Source organism: Peromyscus californicus, unplaced genomic scaffold (genome assembly GCF_007827085.1).
Source record: "Peromyscus californicus insignis strain IS unplaced genomic scaffold, ASM782708v3 Scaffold_17__1_contigs__length_78620276, whole genome shotgun sequence".
Taxonomy (NCBI): domain Eukaryota; kingdom Metazoa; phylum Chordata; class Mammalia; order Rodentia; family Cricetidae; genus Peromyscus; species Peromyscus californicus.
The window spans coordinates 46,517,114-46,542,476 of NW_026294469.1; the positions used below are offsets into that span (position 1 = coordinate 46,517,114).

General features: G+C 39.3%; 1 protein-coding gene across 2 annotated transcripts in view; it reads left to right on the forward strand.

Moving 5' to 3' along the window:
- The window catches only part of Slc12a2 (solute carrier family 12 member 2), a 75,049-nt gene that overhangs the window by 7,381 nt on the left and 42,305 nt on the right, over nt 1-25,363 (forward strand). For both annotated transcript variants that reach the window (XM_052742222.1, XM_052742224.1), the window contains exons 2-10: nt 10,851-10,970; nt 11,956-12,031; nt 12,669-12,764; nt 13,898-14,037; nt 14,680-14,790; nt 16,166-16,274; nt 18,948-19,075; nt 19,172-19,256; nt 20,718-20,869. In XM_052742222.1, the coding sequence (XP_052598182.1) occupies nt 10,851-10,970; nt 11,956-12,031; nt 12,669-12,764; nt 13,898-14,037; nt 14,680-14,790; nt 16,166-16,274; nt 18,948-19,075; nt 19,172-19,256; nt 20,718-20,869 (1,017 nt within the window). The remainder of the gene's footprint in view (nt 1-10,850; nt 10,971-11,955; nt 12,032-12,668; nt 12,765-13,897; nt 14,038-14,679; nt 14,791-16,165; nt 16,275-18,947; nt 19,076-19,171; nt 19,257-20,717; nt 20,870-25,363) is intronic.

Here is a 25,363-nt window from a genome sequence, read left to right on the forward strand (position 1 = left end):
TAGAACTTGAGCAGTTTCACATTGTAGCTGTTTGTAAGACTTTCCCCTCTGAAGAAGAGGCACTGAGGTTCTAAGACGTGTACTATGCATGGGGCTAGCAGTACTTGCTCTACTAGGTATATTGAATTTATTCAGCAGAAATAGAGAAATCTAGAGAGAATACTTCTCTAGTGCCTTTGTCATAGTCAGATAAATAGTAAACCCAACAATGCATTGCTGCACTCTTCTTTTTAACATACAGCTTTATAAAAACTAAGACCAGAATAACTCCATTTAGAAATGCGTTCTTCCATCTAATGTTACGTTCCTTCCTTGAGAACTTCGTGTCATAGAAGCAGGCTACCAACACATACTGTTTTCATTTAAGATGGCTTTCATATACCCTTGATAGTTTTGCAGATGTAGCCTTGGTGGAGAGGTTCTCACTTAGCCCTTTGAGGATACTGTTCCAGTGTCTCTGGCCTCCATTGTTGCTGGGAAGAAGTCAGCCAACAATAGAGGATGGGTAACATCTCTAGGACTGAAGGTTTTCTCATTACCTTTAACCTCCCGAAGTTTGTAGCTACGGGTACTTTCCTCTTTTCTAGGTTTTTTAGTTTCTTGCATCTGTAAATTAGTTATTTTATCTATTTCTGTCTTCTGTCATCTCCACTCTGACCTGAAGTCCATTCAGTGAATTTATCATTTCAAATATTGTGCTTTTCTTTAAAATATACCAACATCTAGGATTTCTAAAGTTTCCAATGAAGCTTTCATTTCTCTTTTGGATGCTGTTGGTAATCAGATTTACCTTTGACTTCTTTTATAGTCATTTTGAAGTGTTTGTGTCCTGAAAAGAACATTTGGTCCCTGCCACAAACACTTGAATGGGGAACATTTTCTCATTTGTTTGTACATCTACTAATTTGAGGGGGGGAGAAATTAATGTGTAGATATTACATTGTGGTGACCTTGAATTGTTATTTTTAATATTCTGGGATCGATTTCCCTTTTCTTTGTTGAGACAGTGTCTCACTGTGTATTTTACACTGACCTGGGATGCATTATGCCGCACAGGCTAGGCTTACAGGTGTGTTCCGCCTTGCTGGGCTCAGACAGTGTGCAGTAGCTGCTGTCTCTGTTCTGTACCTGCCTCTGCCAACAGCTGTTTGGCCCCTGGCCAGCTCAGATATGGGGACCTACCCTTACTGTTATTCTTCTTTTTCTAGAAATTCAAGTGAATTTCCCAGTTCCTCTGCTGATTTGGGGCTCTGTTCTGTTATTTCAGACTGGTGTGGCTTCTGTTACCAGTGTAAGCCACAGCCAGTTTGAGAAGATCAGTGGAAAAGAAGCAGACTCCTGCTTTCACCAGTGCGGGTCCATAGGTCTGTTTCCGTCTGGTCTGTACTGTCTTCCTCTTTCCCTGGGTTCCTGTCCGTGAACAAATAGTTGGGCTGTCAGTGGGCAGTTCTTGACCATTGGTTAAGTCTGGAGCATCCCACTTAATACATCTTCAGAAAAAGGATACATCATCTCTGACTCTGAGTTCCTGAACTGAAAATGGGAGAGATGACAGAAGATAGCATCCAATCCTCTGAGAATCCCATGAAACACCCAGTGCAGTCTGCCCACTCCTGGGTTTCCATGCAGATTGCTTTTCAGTGTTGACTTGGTTCTGATGCTGCTTGTTAGGTTTCTTCAGGTTCTTCTTAATTTTGGGCTTTAGAAATAAAAGTTGCACAGGGCTACTGCTTCTTGTTAACAGAAGGTGTGTGTTTCCTGGGAATTTTATCTAAAAATGTTTCAAGCTCTTTGTTGACATTAGCCAGTTGTGTGGGATTTGAAGTAATGCCTGTGTTATTATTTGTGAAACATTCTTTTGTAACCCAGTCTTGAAGTTTTGGTAAAGAACATGCAGAGCTAGTTCTAGTACTGAATTCTTTGACTTGGATCAGCAGTTCTGACTTGGTTCATTGTGAAGTCACATGGTCACACTGACCACTTTTATCTGTGGCACTTGAGTTTTGAGCTTGCATTAATGCCACTGGATATTAATAGAGCATTGTTAACCGAAGCAAATTGGATTTGTGTAAAACAATACTTTGTTTTGAAAGCGTAGTCTGTGTGGGGAGCATTACACTGAATACACCAATCACCGACGGCACGGATAGGAAGTCTTGGTGGCTTTGGGATGATACAATTAGCTAGTACTTGCTAAAAAAATCAGAACAATGATTAGATAAGCCCCTCACTTTGGCATCTAAGTTTGCATATATATAATATATGCTACATATACATGCATATATACAATATTTTATATTTTAAATGCTAAGTAAGCTGTTTTAATGTAACATTTTGGCTTAGACTTAGCAGCTGCTATTAAATGGCATGAGAACTATTGCTGTTTTAAGGATTTTTATCAGTATTTTAACTCAGAATTATTTTTAAGATGTAAATAACTTTTTTATGAACATTCACATTTTTAATATATTAGTTTGGATTTATTTAAAGCAATAATAACCCAGTACTCAGAGGCTGTGAGTTCAAGGCCAGCCCAAGCTTTCATAATGAAATCCTGAGACATGACTTGAAAATAATAACAGCTTTTCCCTTTTGAAGTTATTTTTTTAGCTGGGATGAGAGCTTTTATGTTGCATAAAATCATCACATTTTTTTCATTTTGTCTTTTCAAACAACATGTGATAGGTATCCCATCTCACAGGAGTTGAAACCAAACTTAGGGGTTAATTCTATAGGTCTTGAGTAGCAGGGCTAGGATTTGAATAGAGCTGACTTGAGAGTTAACCCTTTCCCTTCAGTGTATTATTTCAAGGTATTATTTAGAACAGATTTACCATAAAAGCTTAATGTTAGTTTAACTCTATTTTAGTTAAAATGACAGGAAAAGTGTCTGTTTCAGACATTCTGGAAGAGTTGAGGTGAGTGCGTGCATTATAAAATCTGAATACTGTCCATAAAGAGGACTGCCGCATATGATGTATGCCATGAAGAAACTACAAAAGCATCTGTAGGGGGTGTGACTAACCCAGTCAGTGAGGCTGGATTTACTCTAGGGTTTGGGTTGAGAAAGTGCTAGGTCCCTTTAAGATAAATTGTAAGCAGAGGAAGTTCAAGCTGAAAGTCCCTTAGGAGAAATAGTTTAAAACCAACTTTTCAGGTTGGGAGTGGTGGCATGTGCCTTTAATCCCTACACTCCAGACACGGACACATGCAAACCTTGGAGTTCAAGGCCAGCCCACTCTACCTAGTGAGACCACTTCTTGTTAAACAAACAAAAACCTAACTTTTCAGCTAAAGTAAAATTGCATCAGTTAAATATTTGATTTGAACTTGCAATAATTTTCTAATTTGAAACATAAGAATTGGCAGGGGAGGAGTTTTCAAAGAAAATTAGTAGAATTAGAGCTGCCTTGGGTTAGAAAAATATGAGGACTTTCTTTGCTTTGTAAATGTTGTGTGTGTGTGATTTTATGTTCATTTCTGCTTGTCTCACTGGGCAGTAAACTCTGAAGACATTGAAAAAAATTCAAAGTCATGGTTTTGTAGACTTGACTAGAGAAAGTCTCAAAGTTAATATTGCCCTTCATTCCTAAAAAGAAAGTGTGCTCAACAGAAAAAGTGAGAATTTCCCTCCTGTTAGCAGTCTAATGTTTATCTTTAATCATGTCAGATATTATTTATTAAAAACAATTGACAAATTCAAAGAATTCAGTGTGGATACTTTATTTTCCCAGCCTTCTGGAAAAGGCACGGACACTTTGGGCCCAGGGGCCAGGCTTATGATAGGAAAGTGTGCGAGGGAATAAGAAAACAGTGTGACTAGGAACAGTGATTGAAAGGAGGTAGCAAGTTTGAGTGGCTCATTACAACCCAGACACTGAATGATTGGTCAGTTGGACTGACCTCCACCTACCAAAATAGCCTCCAAATAAATTTGGAAAGTTAGCACACACGCCTGTTTCCTGCTCCACATTTGATGTCCCTTCCTGAATGGAGTACATCTGGACAGATAACAGTTCCATTTCTGAAGGTGCTGTGATGCAGCTGTCTGCAGTCATTGTGTCTTGTTGCTTAGTGGTAAAAAAAACAAAAAACAACAACGACAAAAAACTGTGTCTTGCTGTGTTAGGCACAGAAGGATCTAGTGTTTACCACAGGAAACCTGAGGTGCTTAGGGTTGGAGTCTCTGCCAGGGTCTGCTCCCCAGATTTGGAAGAGCCAGATTATTCCTCAGCCTAGAAACCAGCTCTTACCACTGCTGAGCTCTTGTGACACTAATGGAGAAAGCTGCTGATTCCCACTGTCCTTTCCAGGAGCTTGGTGGTTGGAGGCTGTAGTGGAGGACTTGAGAAACTGATGGGGTTGTGTAGAGCTGGGAAGCCAGCATGGTTCACTACTTTGGCTTTTCCATCTTGTTCTTATTTAGTGCACGTGTTTTAACTTGTGATATCATTTAAAGCTTAACTCAAGAAAGGATCATTTTGGTTTTTTTATGTGTATTCCTCTTTACTGTTAGAGTTTTGTTTTTTTGGTTTTTTTTTTTTTTTTGGTGATTTACAGTTGCCTGAAGTGTTTAGCATTCAGATAGTGTGACCGCCAGAATAATCTGCAAAGGGATAACCTGAATAAGGGTATGGTTTTGACTTTGAAATTTCTTTTTTCCTCCATTATAGGTACTATCCTGTATTCATCCATCTCCTGAGTGTTCTGTTCTCCATTTTTGTCTCTGTTCAAGTTTCTTTGCTGTCCCTTTAGGTTACTGTTTATAAGCTTTGATTTACCATATAAAAGGGGCATCAATAAAATTGTGACCATAATCGAGACTTATTTCATGGATAAAGTATGAGAAAGGCGTTTAGTGTAATAATTCCCTTGTCATCTTTAAGGGGGTATTGAATATATCTTGTCATGTCAGGACAATGCACTATATGCTTTCCAGTACATATAATTTTGACTTAGTGAAAAACTAAAAACCTTCTATATCCAACTTCCTTACCAGCATTTTTCGTCTCTAATAAATAGCCATCCTTGTGTATTTGCTAAATGAGTGCCTTTATGACCTCCCTACTCACCATGGAAAGAAATACATTAGTTTACGGTTCATTTTTCATAGAGGATACTGAAAGGAAAATTTATTCCTCTTACGTATCTCTTTGCCTAAAAGCAGGCTTGTTATTGTCCACAAAACCGATCAAGGTTTGATCATTGTGTATTTCAGCTGTGGTCATCTGCGAGCGGAGTGGAGAGTACTGGGTGTCCTGCTTTTGATCCTCCTTATTGAGATGAGCCAGAACTTCTAAGCAGGCATAGCATGAGCAGAATTGACCAGCGCCAGTACCTGGAGTCCAGGGAAGCTGCTTCCCTCGCTCACATAGGGTCAGCTGGGTAAACTTTCTCCTTCTGAAGAGTTGCCAGGGATTGAAAAGGCAGGTCACCTAAGGACAATTCTCCTGTTAATTGCTGACTAAAAAAAATACCTGCAAAGTCTAGCTATAGATTTGACTTAAAACTGTCACACATGAAATGTGACATTGACACTTCAATTATGGTTTTATAATCATGGTGTGTCAGCTCAATAGCCAAAATAGACAACTCACCTGCTTTATATATGTCTGTATATTATCTAGAGAGCCCAAAGCCTTCCAGGATATGGTATTGGTGGACAGGAATTATTATCTCCATTTAGACGAGGAAACCAGTTCTCAGAGAGGGGTTGTAACATGAAAAGTAAAGTGAGGGTATTATTGAAAAAAGGTATGTAGCTTTTTGTTGTTGACAGAGCTAAATATTTACTGGAGGCTACATTGACTATGGAAAGGGTCCTAGTGAGTAGAAGGGTTACCTTTTTCACTAGTCTTTATTGAAAAAAAAAAAATCACACTTTTTTTTTTTTTTTTTTTGGTTTTTCAAGACAGGCTTTCTCTGTGTAGCTTTATACCTTTCCTGGAACTTGCTTTGGAGACCAGGCTGGCCTTGAACTCAGAGATCCGCCTGCCTCTGCCTCCCGAGTGCTGAGATTAAAGGTGTGTGCCACCACCGTCCAGCAAAAATCACACTTTTAAGTGGGCTGGGAAGTACCTAGCATGGTGACTGATAGTGTGTTAATATCTGTGTGCCCAATGAATGAGTGAAAGGATATGGTTGTTATTTATGCCTAGAAACTACTCTTGCAAGTGCAAAATCTGCACAGGGTAGAAGAACCTGAGTTACTTGGGACTCTTGTTGCACATTGGCACCATTAAGGGACTGGCCCATTTCCCTACTTAAAAGGTATTGATATTTGGGTGGCTTTAAATTACTCTAGTGACAATGCTGTGGTAGCTTCCCGAGCCCTAAAGAGACACTTTGATAGAACTTCGCCCCACTGTTCTTTAAGACAACCCAAACAGCCTCTTCCCAAGTTAAAGTATATAGTTTATTATCTTTGCCTGAAGTCACCAAGTAAAGATACTTTGTACAAAAAGCACAATAAACTTGTACTAAAAATGAATCTATGCTAATAAACATTGCCTGAAATCTGATTTGATAGTGTTCCCACTGTACTACAGGGCTGTACTCCTCAGTCTTAATGCCTTCCCTGGTGCAGGGAGTGGGCATGTGACAGAAAGAGTTTTGGTGGATGAACGTGGTTACACATTTCTATAATCCAGCACATGGGAGGCTTCAGTAGAAGGATGGTTGAGTTTGACCATTTGAACTTGAGTACCAGAGTCCCCGTCCAGCCAGGCGTGGTGACGTGTCTGTGATACCCGTGCTCCTTAAATAGGTGAGATGGGAGGCAAAGACAGTCCCTGGAGGCTTGTGAGCCAGCTAGCTGCTTCCTGTGAAGTAGCAAACAAAGAGACCCTGTCTCAAACAAGGCAGAAGCCAGGGACCAGCATCCAGATACCCCAGTTTGTCCTCTGACTTTTGTCCATGGTTGAAGGGGAGCTTTGAATCCTCAAGAAAAACAAAAGACAGCACCCAGTCTATAAAACATTCTTCCTTTTTCTACTTCCTGCAAAGAAATAATAACCATGGGAGCTAGAATTTCTTCCATTCTCGTATTTTTTCTGTCCTTAGAAAAACATTCACCTGCCCATGTTTTCTATGTTTCGCTTTGTTTCCATACAGTTACCCACTGACGTCCCTGGCCCCTCTTCTAAGTGCCATTCATGAATTTGAAGCTGTCTGATGGACTCTCTTGTCTCCTGGTCCCTCCTTCTACACACTACATTTGTATCTTTTCCAATTTCCTTTTAGACAGAATCTTGCTTTGTAGCCCAGGCTGGACTTCAATTAATAATCTTCCTGTAACCCAAATACTAGAATTACAGGCATGCTGACATATTTCTTTTTTAGTTTTTAGTTTAATATGATTCACTAGTAGGTCTGTTTCTTTTATGAGGAATCCTTCCTGTTACAGTAGGTGTAACTTACATATGTCTTCCATTATTTCCTGTCTCTCCCTCTCTTCTGAGTTTATTTCCATTGCAACCCCAAACTCAGAATCACAGTGCTACTTCTTTGAGAGCTTTATTTTCTAGAATAATGCTAAGTTAATTTTATCTGCCTCATTAATATTCCACTAAATAGTTTTTACTTTCCACCTACTATTGTGGAAAAGGTAGTAAGTATTGAAAATTGTTATTTTTTGTACCTTTGTCTTGGCCTAACTTACATAAGTTTGTATTTGAATTTTTATTTGTGAGGTTTTTTTATGTAAATTTTTTGTTTTTTTTTGTTTTGTTTTGTTTTGGTTGGTTGGTTGTTTTTCGAGACAGGGTTTCTCTGTGTAGTTTTGGTGCTTTTCCTGGAACTCACTCTGTAGCCCAGGCTGGCCTCGAACTCACAGAGATCCACCTGGCTCTGCCTCTCGAGTGCTGGGATTAAAGGCGTGCGCCACCACCGCCTGGCTGTAAATTTTTTTTGAGGTGGATAGAGTTTCATTCCTGAGAGTTTCTTTGTTCCTTGGAAGCCCCTACATTAGAAAACTGAAAGCTGAGGATGTTGCTCAGTAGTAGAGCCTTGAGTTGGATACCGAACATCACCAAAATAAAGAAACTCTGATTTCTTTTTATTTCAGGAAATTTAGTTCCAACCCCAGTTTTATTACACTTAAGTCCATTTATTCAGCCACAAATATCACACTTATTTGATTAACTTTTGATGTTTGGTTGGTTGGTCGGTTTGGGGTCTGTCTTCCAGCCTTGGTTGGCCTGGAGCTCACTGTACATGCCTCAGACTCATAGCAACCCTCCCATGTCATCCTCGTGAATGCTGAGGGTATAGGTGTGCACCATTGCACCAACCAAGCTTTAGATATATTTTGGAGATTAATACTAAAACTTTTTAAAGGAGATTTGCTGGAGGATGATTGCAAAGGTGATTTTTTTTTGTTTTCTGTGATCAAATCATTAGTTTTCTAAAGTAATATTTCATATAAGCCAGAAAATACTTGTTTCTTGAACAGTCATTCACACTGTTCACACTATGGTAGAAACAAGCATAATTGCCAGATCTTCAGCTTTGATCTGAAATTCTGATTAGCACCCACGGCAAAAATTTCAGGATGCCTGCATACTTTTGCATTGTTCAAAAGACACCCACATTGCTGTTTAGCCTTGGGAAAAAAGTAGCTGGTTATGGACATACATATTCAGTTTCTTGTAACAGAGATGGAATGTGATGCCTTTTCTGTGTATATTATAGACTTTGTATTGCAGTGTGAAAACTAAGGACTTTTTGCTTAAAGGTTAATAAGTTGACAGGCTCGTTTCTCCTTGTGGGTTTATCTGACTAATTGAGCAGCTGAGGGGATTGGTGAAATCTGGATGAAGAGTCTCTGTTTACTGTTTGGAGTCAGCATTGACCCTCTGCTGTGTGGGAAACATTGAACAATGGGGTGAAGCCTGACTGGGGTTGTGATGCCCTGACATCTGGTCACGTTGAAGAAAAAGCTATTTCTACACATTTCTGTTAAGGTTAATGACTGCTTGTTGCCATGTTTACACCAGATTCTACATAAAGAGAAGAACAATAATAGGCTAGAGACAAGGGAAGATTGGATGAGTGTATCAGTTTGGCTCCGGTTACACATCACTTTCCATAACTCTTTTCTTTTAATTATAATATTCAGAAGTTCAGATGTTGAAGCACTAAAATCAGTTTTAAAAAATTCGACTTTGTACATATAAAGATTCAGTGCTCAAAATATAGCTGTGCTTTATTCTCTGGTGGTGAGAATATGGATTAAGAACCATGGTGATGGTGTGAAGGTCATATCTTTAGACTTAAAGCATCTATCTTCCAAACCATTTCCTTTTATCCTTCATGTTTTCATTAAGTCTTTGTAATACTAGTTTGGAGATGTCATGCCTTGTGTCCCAATAAGGACTGAACAGGTAGTGAGAACCATTGAGAACAGAAAGTAGAGAATAAAAAAATAGAGCTACAGAATTAGACATGAAACTTTACCTAAGAAAGACAGACTAATATGGAGAAAGCACTGTGTGGTCTGTGCAAAAGTCAATAGAACTGAATGACTAAGAGCATGTAGAGTCGGTATAGAGATGGGGTTCTGAATGTATCTTAGGAAACTTGGGAATCTTCTATATTGGTTGATGTGGTGGTATACATCTTTAATCCCAGCACTCAGGAGACAGAAGCAGATGAACCTCTGAGTTCAAGGCCAGCCTGGTCTACAGAGCTAGTTCCAGGAAATCCAGGGCTACACAGAAACCCTGTCTTGACAAAAAAACAAAAAAGGAATTTTAAATTGTTAATGTTGATATTTCAGATGTGGGAAAGAGTATAGTAGCTAGATGATATAAATTTGTGCTAAAGAGCCAAGGCCTGACTGCCTGACTGCCATCTATCTGTCTGTCTGTCTGTCTGTCTGTCTATCTATCTATCTATCTATCTATCTATCTATCTATCTATCTATGTATCTTTGATGTGATCTTACTAAGATTACTTGAAACTGGGACAGGCTGGCCTTGAACTCAGTCCTTCTGCCTTAGTGTCCTGAGAGTGTTGGGATTACAGGCCCATCTTACCATATGCCTAGCAGCAGCTCTGAATTTATTGACCCAACTAGATTAACCCTGGCAGGCAGCAGTCACTACATGCTTCAGATACCACCAAAGTATAAAAACATTATTCTTTTCATTATTAGTTCAGACTGGATTGTGCTGTGTTGCCTTATTGGTGTCCAGATTTTGAACTCAAACAATCAGTCTCTGCCTTCTGAGTCTGAGAATATAAGTTTGTACCACTAGGCCCATTTAAAAAGTTGGGATCATTAAAATGGGTTTATATCAGAGTGACACCTAATTTTAGGTTTCCTTTTACTTTATTGCTTTGATTTTTTTTCCCTAAGGAAAAATATTAAGGGACCTATTTTTATATTGAAATACTTAAGTCAGGCTATTTAGGAAGAAAGGCTTATTTGGCTCACAGTTGTGAGTGCTGAAATCTCAGACGGCATGTTGTAGGCCTTGGTAAGGGCTTCCCCTCGACTGTGTTACCTTGTAGTGTGCAGTCCAGTCGAAGAGCATGTACAGATGAGAGCATTGTATCACCCGCATCCAGGAGACATATGCTTGCAGGGTGGCTTCCCTGGTGATGCAGAGACCTTGAACTAGGCCTCTCTTTTTATGGTTTCACACCTCCAGTACCACTATACTGGGGACCAAACTCCCAATTCATGAAGCTATATAGGAAATAAACTGTGTAAATTATTGCATTTCATTCTTGGAAGTTTTTGTCATCCTAAGTATGGTTAACCATCTTTAGTTATGTATGTTTTAATCAAGTGATTTAAGATGATCTAATTCTTAATTTGCATTTATATTTCTTTCTGTAACCAGGAGCCTTTTGAGGATGGCTTTGCAAATGGAGAAGAAAGTACTCCAACCAGAGATGCTGTGGTTACCTATACTGCCGAAAGTAAAGGAGTTGTGAAGTTTGGATGGATCAAGGGCGTATTAGTATGTATGCTTAGATTCTACATGATGGTTATAGTCCTGATTAGAAAACCTAGCTGATGTTCTCAAAATAATTACTGTTTTTCTGCTTTCAACTGTTTGTGAGTATTATGGAAGACCCAGTTAATGATTTGTATGTTCTTTCTTTTGTGACATTATGTTCATTAGGGGAGAAATGTTTATTATTTATACACATCATCTTGATAAAATTGGAAACTCACAAATTTTTATTTTTGGTAGAGAGGTACTTTCTATATAGCCCCGGTTGGCCTAGAACTTCCAAAGTACACCTGGCTGGCCTTGATCTTGTCATTGTTTTACATCTGCCTCCCAAGTGCTGAATCAGTTGTAACAACACACAAAGAGGAACACAGAATAAAGAATTAATATATGCCCTAGTTGTAGGAGTATCATATTTAGTTTAAAGTTTTCAAAAATGTTGTGATCCATTGACATTTGTGTTGGTGTACACACAATATTTAACTCTGCCTTAACCATTCATGACAGATGTTATGAATGCATAGGCAAAACTTACATGATAAAGACAGATTGTAACTTTGTTTAGAAGTCTTAGCCAAGTGGTGGCACAGGCTTTTAGTTCCAGCACTCAGGAGGCAGAGGCAGGTGGATCTCCGAGTTCAAGGCCAGCCTACTCTCTGTAGTGAGTTCCAGAATAGCCTGGGCTACACAGAAAAACCCTGTCTTCAAAAACCAAAAGGAGTCAAAGTCTTAAAAATAATCTGCTCTTGTGTTTCTGACACTCCTGGTGAGCACATTTACTTTCAAACATACTTATATGGCACTTATTTACATCAGATAGCATAAGCTCCCAGTAAGCCCCTTTGACAAACTTCAAGAAAAGGAGATAGATTGCAAAATGCTTCCGTAGTTTCAAGCACATTTTATCTTTTGGCTTGTTTAATTTTTATTGCTGTATCATTTTAATTACATTTCTTGATCTGTGATGTGACCTCTTTTTCCCTCCTAGGTACGTTGTATGTTGAACATTTGGGGTGTGATGCTCTTTATTAGATTGTCGTGGATTGTGGGTCAAGCTGGAATAGGTAAGTGACGTTTTACAACCCTTGACCTGTGTGTTAGAATACCTGTGTCTTTCTGCAGCTGCTGACTAAACTGTGCTGCCTTCATTATATAGATTGCTACTGTAATTGACTTCCATAATTTTGACTTTATTTCTCAAAAATGAGATTAGCATTAGGTAATTTATGGCCTATATCTTAGTTACTTAACCTATTTCTGTAAAGAAATGCCATGACCAAAGCAACTGATAAAAGAAAGCATTTAATTGAGGGCTTGCCTACAGTTTCAGAGAGAGCCTGTGGCCGTCATAGTGGGCAGCATGGCAGCAGGCAGGCGGCCATGACACTGGAGCAGTAGCTGAGAATTTACCTCTGACCCACAAGCAGGAGGCAGAGAGAGTGAGAGTGGGCCTGGTGTGGGCTTTTGGAACCTCAGAGCCCTTCCCCAGCAACACACCTCCTCTAAGAAGCCCACACTTCTAACCCTTCCCTAACAGTTCACCAACTAGAAACCAAACATTCAACTACGTGAGCATAGTGGTGGGGGGTGTAACATTCTCATTCAAAACACCCCAGTCCAGTTCAGTGCTGAGCCCTGCTAGTTCTAGGTAATGGCAGGTTTAGGAGGATAAGGTTCTTAGCTTCTTTTTCCTCCTTCAAGGTCTCTCGGTCCTTGTAATAGCGATGGCCACTGTCGTGACGACTATCACGGGACTGTCTACTTCAGCAATAGCTACCAATGGCTTCGTAAGAGGAGGTGAGCCCAGCTGGCACAGGCCCTGTGTGAAAGACACAGTCATGCCTTTTAAGTTCCTGTAGCTTCTTCTGCCTAGAACCTTTTCCTGTCTATAAAGTGGAATCTGTGTTCCTGAGAGCTTGAGTCCTGTTGATTGTGCCCTTAGATAATCTGTGTCTCAGTCCCATCACTCAGACCTGCATTCCTGCATTGCACAGACCAGTCTCTTCCCGTCTACAGCTGAATACAGTAGACAACCATCACAGGCACCTTTAAAAGATGAACACTGTAGATTTTATTTGGGCTTACCTCTGAAATGAGTGTGCATTTGCCTATTCTGTGGTTCAGTGAAGTGTATTTGACTTGTACTTCATTCAGTCAGAAAATTGTTGATCACCTTGTGGCACATGCTGGGTTTGCAACAGTGTCAGGCAGGGTCCAGTTTTCTAAGGACGTAAGATCATACAAGAACAGTAGTCATTGCTGGAAATCTAGGGGCTGGGAGTGATACCGTGGTTTTGATATACATTATCTTGATGAATGCAACATTGCTGTTTATTACTTTCATCTTTTGTATGACTAATGAGACCAGAAATGAAACAATCATAGTCATGTTTTATTAAAAATTTAAACTTGATGGAGATTATGCAGCTTGGTCTCAACTGTCTAAAAAAAATTTTTTTTTCTGAAATAATTGAAAGCCTCCTCATTTTTGTATTGGTAAAGCCAAAACACTGAAATTGAGGAAAACTTAACATTTTCCTATATGTGACTAAAAACACTCTTAGTAAAATCAGGTTATCATTGGAGGTCAAGTTTTTTGTCTTTAAATCCATTAACTGTGGATCACTAGTATTACCAAACAAGAAACTCCATAGTGCTTTCCTGTGATAGATAAATTCCTTCAAATTGTAACTTTCGGATCAATGAAATATTTGTAGAAGCTAAAAAGGCAGTTCTGAAATTCCTGTTTTATTAATGCAGTTTTTGCTACAATACTTCCCGTAAACATGAGCAGCTCAGATACGCGTCTTGGGGGTATTTCTTTCTGAAAATACACTCACCCACTTGGCTGAACCTGCTTTGTGAATTCCTTGGTGTCATGAACAGAGTTGTTGCCATTTCAAAGCCTAACCTTCCATTCTTTCTCTTAGGGGGAGCATATTACTTGATCTCTAGAAGTCTAGGGCCCGAGTTCGGCGGCGCCATTGGCTTGATCTTTGCCTTTGCCAACGCAGTGGCAGTTGCTATGTATGTGGTTGGCTTCGCAGAAACGGTGGTGGAGCTGCTTAAGGTAATGGACATCGTCATTCACTTGTCAAGTCTTCATGACAGGATACACATACACACACACACACACACACACACACACACCTTGACCTGTATGTGCACTTCAAAAATGCTACAACATGATTAAATCTTACAAGTAATGTTGCTTATGGAGTAGGAACTGTGTGGTTTTGATAATAGCATGGAGGTTTGTTCTTTTTCCCTTTTGTATCATAAAAGACCATTAAAACGAGTTCACTAATCACACCAAACACAGAATATATTTCTGTTGTGCCACTTTATAAAACCCAACAGTACCAGTCAGATTATAATTTGCTTGGTTAGTAATTCTTATTTTTGATTTATTGGGTCCATATCAGATATACCAGTATTTGTAATTTAATAAGACATTAGATATATAAGGTAACTGAATGACAATTAATAGTAATTAGTTTTTTTTTTCCTTGATTTTGAGACAGAGTCTTGCATGTGACTGGCTGGGAACTTATAGTATAAATTTTGAAATTTTGATAGTCCTTCTGCCTCTGACTCCCAAGTTCTGGAAACACAGGCATGCACCACCATACTTATCTCTGTCCATTCCTTTAATAAGCATTGATTGAATATCTAGATCTAAGGAGCTGTTCATTGTATTTCTCTTGTGTAGGAACATTCCATACTTATGATAGATGAAATCAATGACATCCGAATTATTGGAGCCATTACAGTAGTGATTCTTCTGGGTATCTCAGTGGCTGGAATGGAGTGGGAAGCAAAGGTAAGTCGTGACAGAGCATCTACAATGTTTAGTCCACAAACCCAATCTTAGGGGAAACTTCAACGGACTTTCAGAATCTAGTGGAAAAGTGGCCATTTTTTATAGAAGTTTATGATATATAGGTTGTTTGGCATTTAAAATGATATATTTGAAGATAATCCATTTTAAATCCAGTAGAAGACTACTTTCCTCATTATATGCTGTTTTTGAGTGCTTAAGAATTGAGCCTAAGGCCCTCTGCATAGTAGGCTTTATGTCTCCCACTGAGTACATCCCGTCCTTCATTCATGTACATATGCAACACATTGATTTTATTGAGAAGATTATAATTGCATCCTACTTGGGCCATAGTTAATGTATAAGAATTCCTGCTGGGCCAGCAAGACAGCTGAGTGGGTAAAGGTGCTTGATACAGATGCCCTGTGGCCTGATTGGATTCCTGGAAGCCACAGAAAGGTGGAAAGAGAGACCCAACACCCTAAAGTTGTCCCCTGAGATCCACACATCACTGTAGTACATATGGCTCCCCTTCCCGTAGGAATCCTTTTTAAAAATGCTTTGTAAACATTTTGTCTGCACATAGTATTTACCCAGTTGTTTTGAGCAGCTGAAGTTGGAGAAGGGTTGGTGATCTCTTGGGCTTGTGTCGTTGCCCCTGAGTGCCCACTTGGTACATAGAGCAGTTGCAGGTATACACACCTTGGTGTTTGGAACTGATCTGAAACTTGATTGGGCACAGGCGTAGTCTCCCTTCAAGACGGTAGTCTCGGCAGACAGGTTGGGGAGAGATGTATAGAATGGAAAGCCTGTGGCGTGGGTGGGGATGGATAGACCCATCTTTAGGACTTATTTTAGAAATGTGTAGCATGATTCTACCCATAATTGAACATTCTCAGATAGTTTTGGTTGAGGCAGGGTCTTACTAACTCAGAGCTCAGAATAGTCTCAGACTTGTGGTCCTTCTGCCTCAGCTTCCTGACAAGCAGGAACTTCAGGCTTTAAGACAGGTCTTTAAGAGTTGTTATTCATGTTAACAGCATTTATTGAGTACCTGCTGAATGCTTTAAGACATTTGATAGAAAGGCAAAATGAGACAGACTGTCTATAATGGAGGAGGGTGTGGAGACAGACTGTCTGTAATGGAGGAGAGTGTGGAGACAGATTGTCTGTAATGGAGGAGAGTGTGGAGACAGACTGTCTGTAATGGAGGAGAGTGTGGAGACAGACTGTCTGTAATGGAGGAGAGTGTGGAGACAGACTGTCTGTAATGGAGGAGACTGGAGACTGTCTGTAATGGAGGAGAGTGTGGAGACAGACTGTCTATAATAGAGGAGAGTGTGGAGACAGACTGTGACTTTCAGGGTTTGAACCATAGGCTCAGATCGTCCTCCTGGTGATTCTTCTTCTGGCTATCGCTGACTTCGTCATAGGAACGTTCATCTCACTGGAGAGCAAGAAGCCCAAGGGGTTCTTTGGCTATAAATGTAAGTACAAAGAATGGAATACTTTAAGAATGCAAATTACAACACTCTGCTGTTAACTATATTTAGCACATTTTAGGTATTTTAATTGTAATTAAGTTTAGTCTGGTGATTCACACTAATTCATAATTCAGTTTTTGTCTTCTTTATGTAGGCTGTACAACTAGAGTAAAATTGCTTTCATTTCCATCTTCTGTTTTTCAATGACAGCAAGAATAGGTGGGTGAGTGTAGGGAAGCCAGTTTACTAAGGAGAAGAAGGTGCCTGCATGGCTCTCATTATATGTCCAGTTATGTGTTGGGAAGGTGAGAGATGGGCCTTTAGGTGATTTTATTCTTGTGCAAACATCTGAGGGGATACTTACCCAGACTATGATGTCTATGACGTCATCAGAACTTACAACCCATTATGTATATTGCCCATCATTGACTAAAATGCTACTTGGCATGTGACTTTTTAAACATAACAATTTTAAAGTACTATGGATTGTGAAAGCAGATTGAAGTTGCAAAAATCATGACTTTTTACCTCTAAATACTTCAGCTCATATTTTACCTCTAAATACTAAGAAAGAGGGCACCAGGAAATTTATCTTTGGCACAATGCACAGATGATGCATAGATGTTTTTCAGGTCTTCATGAGGATCCTAATAGCAGCTTCAGGTTTCCTTGTCCAGGATAAGTCATATTAAGTTGTTCACTTTCCTTTTTAAAACATGACTCATGTAATCTTCAGTCTCATAAGGCTTTTTTGTCTTCTGTGATGCTGACAGTTTTTAGAATTACAGATATATGTGTGTGTGTGTGTGTATTGGGATCATCTCTAGCTGGGTTGTTTGCATTATAACCAATGTGTCTCAGCACCCGGAATTGAGGGTCCAAGTGATCTCAGCTTTCCCCACTTGGATGATGTGAGTTTTTATCTCTTTATTAAGGTAATGACTAAGGCTTCTCTGTTGGGAAGTTGCCATTCATTGTCAGTTAATAAGTGACACTTGGAGACAGTGCACAGCCATGCCTCCATATGACTTCCAAATGGTTTTATTAGTAGTCCTTCGGCAGCTTCTGTCAAGTCACAATGACGTGGACCAGCATAGATGGTTTTGTCTTCCTTCGTTACAGTCTTCTCCGTTTTGGAAGGCTCTCCTTGTTGGCCGACCAGTTGATGTTCTGCCTGACTCAGTGCTTACTGTGTCTCTTACTCCTCTTACTTGTCGGTCTCAGTCAGGGTTACTGTTGCTGCAGTGAAACACCATGACCAAAAGCAAGTTGGGGAAGAAAGGGTTTATTTGGCTTACACTTCCATATCACTGTTTATCACTGAAGGAAGTCAGGGCAAGAACTCAAACAAGGCAGGAACCTGGAGGCTGGAGCTGATACAGAGGCCATAGAGGGGTGCTGCTTACTGACTTGCGCCCCCTGGCTTGCTCAGTCTGCTTTCTTATAGACCCAGGATCACCAGTCCAGGGAAGGTACCACCTACAATGGGCTGGGTCCTTCCCCATCAATCACTGATTAAGAAAATGCCCTATGGGCTTGCATACAGCCCAGTCTTATAAAGGCATTTTCTTAATTGAGGTTTCCTTCTCTCAGATGACTTCAGCTTATGTCAGGTTAACAAAACTATCCTGCACACACTTTTTTTTTGTATTTTTTCTTTTTTATTTATTTTTTCTTTATTAAGAAAATTTCTACTCCTCATGCTATCCACAGACCCCCCCTCCTCCCTCCTCCTACCCCCAGCCCTCTTTCCCAAGCCACTCCGCATCCCCACATCCCCCAAATCGAGGTCTCCCATGAGGAGTCAGCAGAGCCCAGCACACTGAGCCTAGACGGGTCCAAGCCCCTTCCCACTGCACCAAGGCTGTTTGTGGTGGCACACTCTTTTGTTCTCATGCACACAGTTGTATTCACCATGGTCCTGGCCCTCCCAATTGCATTCTTTATTTTGGTGTTATCTAGCTTATAGTTCAAAGTAACTTCAGGAGATTATCTTGTTTTTATTTTTTAATTGCTCCTTTAGACCATTTCTTTTAGTCTTTAGCTAGCTAAAATTATCTGGCTCAGGAACTAAGGAAAGCTATTTTAAAAGCCTAAATAGGTAGTAATGGAAGTGGGTATTGGAGAGTAGGGTAGAGGTTGGCTCCAGATCAGTGTGTTTCTTTTATTTCCCTACCTCCTTTCTGTGTTTTTTACTTTGATGTGGGGAAAGTGTGGTCAGTAATCTATACTTGTGATTTTTGTTTGAGTTAGTGATAATTAAGTTTGGAGATTCTTAAACAATTACTGGTAAGAGGTACCAAAAGGTAGGATATATCCTAGATTAGATCACCATTTTGATAGCAAACCATTCCTTCATGCATAGATACTGAATTAGCATTACATAAGAATGACCAATTGGCCGGGCGGTGGTGGCGCACGCCTTTAATCCCAGCACTCGGGAGGCAGAGCCAGGCGGATCTCTGTGAGTTCGAGGCCAGCCTGGGCTACCAAGTGAGTTCCAGGACAGGCGCAAAGCTACACAGAGAAACCCTGTCTCGAAAAACCAAAAAAAAAAAAAAAAAAAAAAAAGAATGACCAATTGTGTAGAGACTATATATACTAATTACTCTTGACTTAAATTGTTTTGGTCTCATTTGCTATCCAGTAATTGCCAAAATATTTTGTCTTCTGTAGCTGAAATATTTAATGAAAACTTTGGACCAGATTTTCGAGAGGAAGAGACTTTCTTTTCTGTATTTGCCATTTTTTTCCCTGCTGCAACTGGTATTCTAGCTGGAGCAAATATCTCAGGTGATCTTGCAGTAAGTATTATAAAGTACTGTATTGATTACTGATGTGTTAAAAATGCTATTTGTGCATTTATTTTTATAGACTAAAAAAACCTTCTTGTCTTCTAGGATCCTCAGTCAGCCATACCCAAAGGAACACTCTTAGCCATTTTAATTACTACAGTGGTTTACATAGGAATTGCAGTGTCCGTAGGTAAAGAGCCTTCATTTCTTCAATGCCTTAGAAATTTTGTGATGTTCATAGCATAAGTAGTAGTATAGCATTTTCTGACTTTAACATTCCAAAATACTTTAGGTAAAAAGGCATAGAGTTAGTTGCCTGTTTTAATCCAAAATTAGTTGAGGAAAATTAGTGGTGACTTACAGAGAGACATAAAACTACCAAGTGCTTTGTTGGTTCATATCTAGCATTTATTTATTATAGTAAATTAGAAATATATGGAAAACCTATAAACTCACACTTTATTTGGATATATGATATATATTCACACATGCAAGTAAATTTTACTCTTAAAGTTATAAAGATTTGGGAGGCCCAGGCAATCCTTGCACACTGTTATGCGTGCACCTGTTCATTCGCATACAAAATTATAAGCTCTGGATTTATTCCTTTCATAGTAAGAGGTTTCCATGTATATGAACACTTCAGTTTTACCACATTTTTTCTTTGTTTTGTTCAGAAATACTGACAGAACTCTATTTCCAAATTTTGTAGCTATTTCTCAGGGTAATTTTGAAATTTGACTGAACAAAAGTTAGAAATGCTGATTGTATCATGATGGGCCAAATTGCCTTTTTAAAATGGTTTTGGATTTAATTTTTTTAATACATAATAATGAAATTCATTTGAGAAAACCAAGTGTTTTTTCCTAAAACTTTCAAATATGCTTATATAACATATAGCCTAGCTAAATAAAATTTGTTTTTAATTTAACTTATGGCATAACTGATTATGTTCCAACTTTTAAAATTTTTTGTTGCCATTGATAGATTTCTGCTTTGGTCTGACCCTCTGGTGTTGCTAGACCTTGTATTGACTTCATTCTGTTTGTCCTCAGTGAGCAGTGGGACTGCCCCTTTCTTTCTGTGTTCAGGAGTGGGCTGGGAAATTCAAAGCAATGGACCCTTTATCCCCCAAACTGTCTGGTACAGCACACAAGTGTGATCCTGGTGCTCAGGGTTTTCCTTGTCAATGTGCCCAGGCCGCACTGCACAGTGACTGACAGGACATGAAACGTGGCCGCTTTCAGGCTGATTGCAGTCCTAAGTGTTCTTTCCTCTCTCTCCGGTCCGCTAAGAGTTCAGAGGTGCATTTAGAGGGAGAGATGCTTTTGGAAACAGTCAAAAGGTAGAGAAAAAAAAAGTAACCAGCAAAGTACTATGTAGTCTGTCTAATCTTTGAAATATTTATACAAGGTTTTCCAGTATTTATGTAATGCTGGAAATGTAACACTTTTTTAAAATAGAAGGTTCAGTTTCGTAGCTTAAATTTTAGTGACCACAAAGCTTCTCATACTTCATTGAGAGTAAAGTTCAGTATATACATGCAGTGTGTGCTATTATGAATGTGCACCTAGACAACACTGATTTCTTTATGAATGGATTGTAAGAGGAATGCATGGTTGAGTTACACTGATTGTTGCTTGTGCTTCAGGTTCTTGCGTGGTTCGGGATGCCACTGGGAATGTGAATGACACCATCACAACAGAGCTCACAAACTGCACTTCTGCAGCCTGCAAATTGAACTTTGACTTTTCCTACTGTGAAAGCAATCCTTGTTCTTATGGGCTAATGAACAACTTTCAGGTGAGCATTGCGTTCATATTATGTAGACATTCTGTATTTACCTAATAGTAAACCACTATGAAATCTGGCCCTTCAGAATATAGCTGTACGTTAGAGGGGAGGACAGTTGATACTTTGTGCCCCTCCTACTAAACTGTATCATCACTAAGTAGGCAAATGGAAAGCATGAAAGAGAGAATAAACTCTGAGATGATTCATGAAGAAAACAAAGCCTTTGAGAGTTACACTTTTCTAATAGAGGGCATAGTGTATATACATGTAGAGTATGGATATACTATTTCAGAAAACCAGGGAACAAGCATCTTTTGTATAAGTCACTTGTGGTGGTCTGTTTCTGGGTTCTGTCTGCTTTGTTCCATTGAGCTTTGGGTTTGTCTGTTCATGAGTATCAGTCCTGATTCACATAGCTATTATATAATAAGTCTTAAAGTCAGATTAACTCTCTCTTCTAAAAAAGTTCTATCAATTTTAGCTTCTTAGTAATTAGTGGTACCCTCCTTGCTACTTTATGGATGAATGAACTATTAATATATACCAAATGATAGAGCTGAGTTTGTGGCTTAGTTGGTAGGTGCTTTTGCCCAGCATGTGCAAACCCTGGCTCAGTCCTCAGACCACACACACAGGGTGAAGTGGCACATTCCTGTAATCCCCAACTTTTGAGAGGTAGAGCAGGAGGGTCAGCTTCAGGTCATCCTTAACTATGTTGCAAGTTTGAGATCAACTTGAACTACATGATACCTTTTTCAACATCTATATTGATTGATATGAATAGTAATGCTAGTTAATTAGGTATGGTCTGTGTAGGTTTGTTCCTTACCAAACCACCATTAACAAGAGCATTAAATTATGAATAGATGCTTAAAAGTTAGAAAATGTTTAAAACATGTGAACTGTATAAAGATCAGTATTAGTTCTTAGATTTTTGGAGACTTAATTCTTTGTTGTTTATTATTTACCTCTGTTAAGATTTTAAATGCAAGTGGCTGAGGAAACAGCTTAGTTGGAGCACATGGACATGAGTTTGGTCCCCATAAGCCATGTGAAAAAAACTGGGTGTAGTGGTATGTGCTTGCCATCCCAGAGCCAAGGAGGTGGAGATGACTAAATGCTCAGCTCACTGGCAGAAAGCCCAGGCCTCCTGGTGCAAATTTAGGCCAGTTTTGAGATTGTCTCAGGAAAAGCTGGGCAGTACCTGAGGAGTGGCACCCACGGCTGTCCTTTCCCCTTCCTATGAGCACGCTCACATGTTCATGCACATCCGCACGCATAACAAAGAGATGGTGGCAATGAAGTGAGCTTTTAGTGTGTCAGAATTGCAAAGATGACCAAAACAAAAACATACACATGTGGACTTCGGAGGTCAATACAAAATAGTAATTTTATAGAATATGAGTTTTTGTTGATCCCAAGTAGGAAAATAGAATTTTTGTTACCAAAACATAATTAACAGAGTAGTGAAAATCTGAATATTTTTGGAGCTCACTATTGCTAGTTACAATATGTAAATATTTCATGATACACCTTGTTGGTATTTTTTGCTCTTTTGAGGGGCCCGCTACCCAGCTCCCAAATCATGCATGAAGGTTTATTCTTAATTATAAATGCCTGGCCTTATCTTGACTTGTTTCTAGCCAGCTTTTCTTAAATTATCCTGTCTACCTTTTGCCTTGGGGCTTTTATCTTTCTCTATTCCTGTATAACTTTTCTTTCCTTCTTACTCTGTGTCTGGCCAGGTGGCTGGGTGGCTAGCCACTGAAGTCCTCCTCCTCCATCTCTTGTTCTTTGATCTTTCTTCTTTTCCTCCCAGATTTCTTCTATTTATTCTCTCACCTGCCAGCCCAGCCTATCCTTTCTCCTGTCTCACTATTGGGGCCGTTCAGCTCTTTATTAGACCAATCAGGTATTTTAGACAGGCAAAGTAACAGCTTCATAGATTTAAACAAATGCAACATAAAGGAACGCAACACATCTTTGCATCATTAAACAGATATTCCACAGCATAAGCAAATGTAACACATTTTTTTTTTTTTTTTTGGTTTTTCGAGACAGGGTTTCTCTGTGTAGCTTTGCGCCTTTCCTGGAACTCGCTTTGGAGACCAGGCTGGCCTCGAACTCACAGAGATCCGCCTGGCTCTGCCTCCCGAGTGCTGGGATTAAAGGCGTGCGCCACCACCGCCCGGCAAATGTAACACATTTTAAAATAATATTCTACAACAAATTTCTGAACAAAAATTTTAATGGCATTTTATTTTCCATTGTATAGTTTCAAGCAGTTTATTTGTAGTAATTGTGTTAGATTCAATTATGTGAAACACGTTTGTGTTTTCTAGTCACCGGATTAGGCAAAATTGTAGAAATGACAGTATTTATGCTAAGCTAATGATTCACTCCAGTTCTGACATTGATATTGTGTATAAAAGGTACAAACATTGGTCTCTGCCCAGTGATGGAGAATGCTAGTCTGATTTTTGTGTGTTTCTGGAAATACGCTGTGTTCTTTATCATCTCTCTTATAGTCTCATTTGAGTATAGCTTTGTTTTAATTTAAATAAGTAAGACTTTTAATGCCATGGGAAGAAATACACAATGGTGGTAGTGGGGGAATCCTGTATGAATCATGTGTTATTTAGAGAAGAAAGCATGGTCAGTAGAATATAACTAAACAATATGTAAGTTACATACTGACTTAGTGCTCTGCTGCTGTGAAGAGACACTGATCAAGACAACTCTTATACAGGAAAGCGTTCAACTTGGGGCTTGCTTACAGTTTCAGAGGCTTAGTCCATTGTCATTGTGGTGAAGAGCATGGTGGCGTGCAGGCAGACGTGTTTCTAGAGAAGTAGATGAGAGCTTTAATTTCTGATCCTCCGACTGCAGGTGGAGAGAGAAACAGACACTGGTATAGCAAGCTTTCTTGGACTTCCAGCCAACAAATCATGACACGGAGTCTTACTATTAATTTTGAATGCTCAGTCTTAGCTTAGGCTTGTTTCTAGCCAGCTTTTTTTTTTTAAACTTATCTCATTTCTATTCATCTATGTGCTGCCCCAAGGTTCATTTACCTTATTTATGTACTGTCCATTCTGCTTTCCTGCTTCCTCCGCATCTGGCTGCCTGGCTCCTCTTTTTTTCTCTATCAGCCCTGCCTATCCCTCTTCTGCCCAGCTATTGGCTGTTCAGCTTTTTATTAGATCAGTCAGGTGCCTTAGACAAGGTGCTACAGCAGCATATCTTTACATAGTTAAACAAATACTCTATTCCACAACACATTGGGCCTGGTGTGGGCTTTTGAAACCTCAGAACTCACCTCCAGTAATTCACCTCTTCCAACAAGGACATACCTCCTAATCTTTCCACACAGTTTATTAACTGGGGACTAAGCATGCAAATATTTAAGCTTATGGGGTCCATTCTCATTTAAACCACAAAAGATGACTATTATAAAATCCATACAGGCCCTACTTTAAAATGCTCTTTTACATATATAAATGGCTTTATGCTTAAGAGAGTAGAGGCATTTAGGATGTCTTACTGGTTTTAAAATTTGAATTATATATGTGTTTTGTCTCATTACATTATTTTGATATTCTCTGAAACTTTTGACTTAGCGCATTGCATGATGTACAAAATGTGAGGGTTTTTTGTTTTTGCCAGCCAAAGCTCCTCATACCTGATCTGTCACAGCCCTCTGTTTGTCCTGTGCTGGGTCACTGTGTTTTTGCAAGTGTGTGCACACATGCTACCATTCCTTACCTCCACTCAGTGCTTCCTTTGGAGCGCCGTCTTGCCTTTCGTCTTGGCTGCTGTATGTCATGGACCGCACTGATGTCGGCACTGTTTTCATTCAGTGTCACTCTGTCCAAATACTCCTGGTTCACTATTAAATTTTAAGACATGCTGAAGTTTGGGTAAATATTTAACTGGAAAGCCGGAAGTCTAGTTGGCTTTCCCTGCAGTATTCCCATTACTAAGCATAGGACGTGATGCTGATCTGTGCAAAGAACAGTGCAACCAGAGAATGTGTCTGAGGTTTTGATGTTTATTCTGGGAGGAGTGCACGTGCACACACGCTCATGGGCCCTCATAGTCAATGTTTGGACACAATGAACTTCTTATCAATTTATCAGTGTGTGGTTAATTGTGTTTTGTTTATAACTTCTTATATCACAGGTTTTTTAGAAACAAAAGTAGAATTTGTATCACAACCTTTTGGCTAGATGTATTTTTACTTAAGAAAACTCCATACCCACAATCCTATTGCAACCCCATAAAAAGCAACTATCTTAATGTGGTACACTTTGACAGGAACTTCAACCTCAGTCTGACTCTTTGGCTAGATCTAATAATCAGTTTTCTAGAAACTAGGATGAGAGGAGTGGGTTTTACATAATAGAGATTCAGTCAGCACATTGCAGGATATAGGATAAAAGCTTCAGAGAATGTCAGGAAAAAATTAAATAAATTGAAAAAATATGAAACTATATATTAAAA